This window comes from Callithrix jacchus, chromosome 18 (assembly GCF_049354715.1).
Source record: "Callithrix jacchus isolate 240 chromosome 18, calJac240_pri, whole genome shotgun sequence".
Taxonomy (NCBI): Eukaryota; Metazoa; Chordata; class Mammalia; order Primates; family Cebidae; genus Callithrix; species Callithrix jacchus.
Genome location: NC_133519.1, coordinates 33,794,787 through 33,801,129, shown reverse-complemented (window position 1 = coordinate 33,801,129; position 6,343 = coordinate 33,794,787). Strand labels below are relative to the sequence as shown.

The window sequence follows — 6,343 nt, the reverse complement described above, 5'->3', positions numbered from 1 at the left end:
AGTGCGCAAGAGTTCCCTCTTCTCCAATCCTTGCCAACACTTGTTATCTTTTGTTTTTTTTTTCCATCACAGCCATTCTAACAGGCGTAGGGTGATACCTCATTATGTTTTGTAAACCTTTAACTATGCATATATTTACTAAATACATTTTATAGCTACCGATGTAAAATAAAGAACAACCACATACAGACTCAGTGACTGGAAAGTTCCAGTGTAGTCAGTATTTGAATCCTACTGGGAGCATTGCAAATTACAATTACATTTTGGGGAGACGATATGGCAATATATACTAAGAGCTATAAAGCTGATCATATCGTTTTACCCAGTAATCCCACTCCTGGTTATTAAAGGGAAGTAATTCAGTGTATATTAAGGAAATCGACCTTATAGTTCTGATTTAGATAATAAGTTATAAGAAAATGTTTAATGTGTATGTGTATATATTTATTCAAAGTAGAGATACAAAGGCTAAAAAAGGGAAGCTATTTAAATTGGCATTAAAACAATATTTTAAATGACCACAATTATGAGAACACATGTATGCCAATACAGAGTCACTGGAAAAATATTAAAAATGAAAACTGCCAGATGATAAGATTATCATTTTCTTTTTTATTTGAAATAAGTTGGTATAGCACAACTTTTCGAAAGCTTTTATAAATGTGTGTGCTAAGTTGTAATAAAGCAAACATATGCATATAGACATGCTCAAACCATTATTTAATTGTTTCTTGGGTACCTGGGGAGATTGGTTTGAAGAAAGGGGGATAACTTGAATAAGGGTGGCAGAGAAAAACGAGAAAAAAGAAAGCAAAGGATTGAGAAACTCAGTGTGGCAGCAGCCTCTCTTTACCTCCTGAGAGAGTCAAAGGGTGGCACCAGGGGCTCATGATCCATGGTTGTGGAAGACCCGTGTCACACTGGATGTCACATGAGGTGGGATGGAACACAGAGACCACCACACCTCATTTCCTTTACAGTTTCCATGCTGGGCCATGACAGTGAACAGCCGTCAGGCATGTCTACAGCGGAAGATCTGTCTGTATTCAGACTGGTGGCAGAGACAGCACGACCACATTTTCTTTTATGCATACATTTGGTTTCATTGACACATTAACCACACGCAAAGGGGCAATGGCCACAAGGTTAGTATGAACAGGGAAGAGGAACTTTTTTTTTAAAGAAAAAAGAAAGCATCAGTATTGCAAAGATTTTCCATGATCCGACACCCACATTGAAAGCCCCCTCTCACTACAGGAAGTGTGCTGACCATTGGAGGAATATAAGAGGTCCTCAAACAGCCTGATCCTCACTCTCTCCCTGCACAGCTCAGCGGGACCTCAGCCATGAGACTTCGCATCCTGGTCCTCCTTGGCATCTGCTTTCTTACTGCGTACATTGTGGAAGGTAAGCTGATAGGCTGTCTGTAAGATAAAGGACAGGGAGGCAAGGCAGGTGGGCACACACTTTGGCTTTGACTCAGGTTGTGACTGGAGTAAATGGCTTTTCCCAGATGAACCTTAAACTTCACATGTGCAAAACAGGAATGATGGTTTTGACTGTAGCGGCCTTTGTAAAATCCCAGAACAGGGAGAATTTGGTTAGTGTCTGGGCTCCTACTTTTCCTAATTGGGTAATTAGGGGTAAATTTCTTAACCACTCAGGGCCTATGCCTATTTATGTATACATTGAATAAAATAACAGACATGATCACCTGAGATTAAGATTAAATAAATATTATGGCTTATTTATTCATTTAATAACATCAGATTTCCTTACAAACCATAATTGTTTAATTAATGTTAGCTCTGGATGAGAGGTGATGATTATAAATGCACTTGTATCTTTTGTCTATTTAGTATATAGTTTGATAAATCATCAGAATCTTTGAGAGTTCAGTCACAATGTGGGGATGCACTAGAGGATGTATGTTCTGGAGCGAATCAATGTTTTCAATACAAAACTAAGCCCCGAATGACTGGAAATTCAAACCCTCATATCCAGAAAATCAATATTACCTTCAAGTATATGGGTGATTCTGTTATTACTGCCATGAATGTTATTATTTATGAGAAATTTTCTGGATTTGTAAGAGACCATATTATAATAAGTACTAATGAATAGATCAGCACCTTATACACAGTTCAATAAACCTGCAAGACACATCCAGGTAAGATTTAGATATACTGAGCCCTGACCTGAGAGTCAGTAGATATTTCTTGAAGGATTACTTTTTTCTACGACTGGAGTAAATTTTTATCCTTTGGACTGTGACATATAATTTAATCATGGGTCCACAAGGGGGTCCATGAATAAAGGTGGGCGGAAGTCCTTGAAATTGTGTGCAAAACAAAAAAAAATTAATATACAAAAAAGTTTGATTACTACACTAGGTGACATGCTGCTACCTGGATGGCATTTTGCTAAGACAATGGTCATACCATTTGAGGGAGACTCAGGTCTCAGTAGGGGGAAGGAAGCTCTGTTGGAGACTGAGAGGAACTGTAGACACTAGTCTCAGATTCCCAAGTTTTCTATTTGAAGGAGCTCAATAAGTCTCACTGGTGCCTAGCTTCTTATGTACAAAAGTAAGGCAAAGCAGTCTCTGCTTTGACTCAACTCTGCAACCTGAGAGAAGGTGATGTTTTAAAGAACAACATAGACACACAAACATTGCTGAGAATAAGGAAAAGGCTTTGTGGTTTCAAGTATAAAGTCTTGGGAGTTCATGTTAGATACTTCACAGAGAGAAATACTGTTTCTAAAATATGAGAGAAACAGAGATAAAGCCCAGATTTTTCCTCTTTCACTGGCTTCAGAAACAATTCAGCATTAAAAATAAATTGGCAAAGGTAGAGGGCAGGAATGTGCCGACTGGCATTGGGAGTGAAGGAAAGGAAAAGGAATGATGAGGAAAAGCGACATCCGTGAACACCCTTGTTAGTTCCATGCTTTAAAAATGCATTCTGATATTAGCAACACTACAGAGCAGACTCGGTGGTTATCAGTGGTTCCTTTAGATGCTTTTTAGCTGCCTGTTTCTCTTGGAAGCAAAGGCCAGTGTCTACAGCTGAGGAGAAAGTCTGCCTTAGAAACTTTGATTAGATTTTGCCCAACCCTTAACAGTATTATTTCTCCCAAGTTATTTTTCCTTTTGCAATGTAAGATGGTTCTCTAAACTTAATAGTTTAATTCCCCTTGGGCCATTACTACTGGGGATGAATATTTTAGGGCCGACTTCCTTATTTATATATACATAAATATATATATAATATTACCTTTTACCATTTATTAATTTTTTTGAAGGAGAGTTTTTATTATTTTTATGTACAGAAAACTCAACAGTGTACATCTAACCCCGTTTAGCGGCAAGTTCCTCAGCCTTTGCTATTCCCGGCTTGGCAATGCGAGCCACAGGTTTTTGACCCAGGATACTGCAGATCTCATCATATCCATCGTTGTAATTGGTCCTGATAGCTTCCACCAGCTCAGCCAAAGCTTCTTTGTCTTCCTGGTTAACCTGTGTGAAGGTGACAGTGGTACTTCCTGTGGACTGGATGTCCCAGTCTTGCCTTCCTTCTCCTTGATAATGCAGTAAGGGAACCCCATTTTAGGACACAGGACAGGCAGAAAGACAACCGGCTTGATGGGGTCCATGCCATGTGCAATCACTACCAGCTGAGCCTTCTTGTTTTCCGGCAAGGTGGTGATGGTGCTGATACCTGCTCATCAAGGGACAGGTGGTTTCCTAGTAGGGACACCCCCTTTGCCAGCAGCTTTCTTCTCGGCCTGGGCCAAGAGTCTCTGCTTCTTCTTTTGCTTTGTCTCTGGTTGGTACTTGTGGATCAGGTTAAGTGGCTGAGTAGCTGTTTGGGGTCTAAGACCTGGGTGAACCAGTTAACTGCAGAAGGCACTTTCAACTGCTTATAGAGGACAGCTCTTTGCAGCTGCAACCAGATATAGTGGGGCCATTTCACTAAGCAGGTGAGGTCCCTTTTGGGCTGGATGTCCTGTCCCATACCCTTCTTCACGACAGCAGAGGCTGGGGCCACCTTCTTTCCTTTGGCCTTCGTTCTTTTCAGCATCTTGGGAGGATGGCGAATGGAGACAGTTTACAGTTTAGAATGAGAACACCTTTATTTTGTCAGTGAAAAACAAGCTTCCCTCCCCCACTAAATGTTGCCTTGCCTCGATTACTCTTCACGCATTAGTCTGTCACTTATAGTAACAGATTTCACTATTTGAAATGATCTTTTCTGTTTACCGGTCTGTTGCCTGGCTCCCTCATTAGAAGATGTGCTCTATGAAAACAGGATAACATCTGTCTTAATAAAACATGTGGGCCACAATCAGCACTGCTGTATAAAAGAAGGAATGAATGTCACTGGGGCATCTGATAGCTGTCCCAAGAGTCTAAGTGAAAATGTACAGACATGGGATACTTCTCTCATGAAATTCCCGAAACAATTATATTGATTGAATTTTTAAATTAGTCAACTATTTACTAAGAATTTATGATGGACACAAGATTCAGGATGCCTATGAGTCAAATCTTCCCCCCAAAAGCAAATGGACTTATAGTCTTACAACATTCTCAGAGTAACTTAACAGATGATTGTTCCTGTGATCTTGATAATTGCTTTATTTTGAATTGTCTGGTATTTTTTTCTCTCACCAGGTATAGGGAGTGAAGTCTCAGATAAGAGTGTCTGTGTGAGCCTCACTACCCAGCGACTGCCAGTTAACAGAATCAAGACCTATACCATCAAGGAAGGCTCCTTGAAAGCAGTAATGTGAGTTTCCCTCCTCAGAAGCTGGGCTGGGTGGATAACTAGAGGTATAGAAATGTAGTTCATAGAAATGCCGCCCTCCTCAGGAAAAGTAGGCTAACATGGAAGAACACCTCAACTTAACCAATAACCTCTTTATTTTTCCTTATCAATCATGTCTTTATGCAGCCCAACCGAATAGTGATTATTGCAAAAAATTTGTCTGCCAAATAAAGAATAGAAGTCTGCCTCTATTTGGCTTAGCAGAAGAGTCCGATGAATACTGTGCACAGCTCTGAGGGCTGGGTTTAGAGATGGCTGGCACATTCAGGGTTTCCCTGCAAGCCACACTGGAGTGGGGGAGGTTCTTAGGGTTGAGTTAGGCTGAGTGCCATGCTTTGTCAGTTGCATATTTCAAGAAAATGAGTCAATGGACAACCTATATGGTGACCTTCTTCTACCAGGATCTCATTTTGAGAACTAATAACTCTTCCTAACACATAATGGCAAGATTTACTCTAAGACATGAAAATTGAACAATCACCTTTTATTCAAAAAATAAGATGAGTATTTTTGAATTTGAAGAGGAAGAGGATATGTACTAATGGAACTAGATAGCCTCAAAGGTTTTTTGTTACAAGATTTGGTGACATGGATGAGAAAATGAGCCTGTGAATTATGGTGAACAAGGGGCTGGATACTATTTGCAGATATTTCTGCTTTACGTTAAAATAGATGGCAGAAGAAGGGTGCTCATTTATGATTTCATGGCTCAGAAAGACTATTTCTTGCAGTAATTTCAGCACAAGATCTCTTCATGTCTGCTCTGATCTTAATTCCTGGCCCTGAGGCTTTGAGAATACGGCTAACTCCATCTACGTTTTCCTTGTATTACAGTTTTATTACCAAACGTGGCCTAAAAGTCTGTGCTGATTCACAAGCCAAGTGGGTGAACGACATGGTCAAGAGCCTGGACAGGAAGTCCAAGACCACAAATAACATGACCCAGACCAAGCCAACAGGAACCCAGCAATCAACCAACACAGCTGTGACCATGACTGCGTAGCCTCTGGCACCATGACCCTCTCTCCTGCCAGCCAGCTCATTTCACTTTATACATTCATGGACTGAGTTTGTACTCACTTTTTATGAAAGTACTGCATGAATAAAATTGTTCTTTTATATTTTTCTTTTAAATGCCTTCTGCATTCACTTATATGTTCTAATTAATAAATATTTATTATTAAGAATAGTTTCCTAGTCTATTCATAATACATAGGGAAAGGTAGTATCGTTCGTGTTTGATTTCTATCCTACCTGTACCTATCCTTGATGGGAACCATAATGGAAGAGATTCTGGCTAGTGTTCACCAGGGGTGAAAACTATATTTATCACTCTTAGATTCCAGCTTGTAATGGTTCTTTACACATGAGTTACAAGTTACAGCTGTGACAGTGGCAACAATTTGAGATCTATTTCAACTTGTCTCTATAATAGAATTCTGTTTATAGAAGAAGGGAGAAAATAATCCAGTTGTCATTGGGTTTCCATTCTGAGGGCCCACTACTCAAAA

General features: G+C 39.8%; 1 protein-coding gene across 1 annotated transcript; it reads left to right on the top strand.

The window, feature by feature from the left end:
- The first annotated feature begins 1,311 nt into the window (after positions 1-1,311).
- On the top strand, positions 1,312-6,013 carry XCL1 (X-C motif chemokine ligand 1). The gene is made up of 3 exons (XM_054247382.2): positions 1,312-1,407; positions 4,679-4,793; positions 5,667-6,013. The coding sequence occupies exons 1-3, from the start codon at positions 1,347-1,349 to the stop codon at positions 5,833-5,835; spliced, it is 345 nt and encodes a 114-aa protein (XP_054103357.1). The 5' UTR covers positions 1,312-1,346; the 3' UTR covers positions 5,836-6,013.
- Positions 6,014-6,343: the final 330 nt, after the last annotated feature.

What these genes read in the sequence shown, in the direction of transcription:
- XCL1 (XM_054247382.2), top strand. Translation starts at nt 1,347, where the DNA reads ATGAGACTTCGCATCCTGGTCCTCCTTGGCATCTGCTTTCTTACTGCG. An exon ending in TACTGCGTACATTGTGGAAG is followed by an intron (nt 1,408 to 4,678) that starts GTAAGCTGATAG and finishes TTCTCTCACCAG; the next exon opens with GTATAGGGAGTGAAGTCTCA. An exon ending in GGCTCCTTGAAAGCAGTAAT is followed by an intron (nt 4,794 to 5,666) that starts GTGAGTTTCCCT and finishes CTTGTATTACAG; the next exon opens with TTTTATTACCAAACGTGGCC.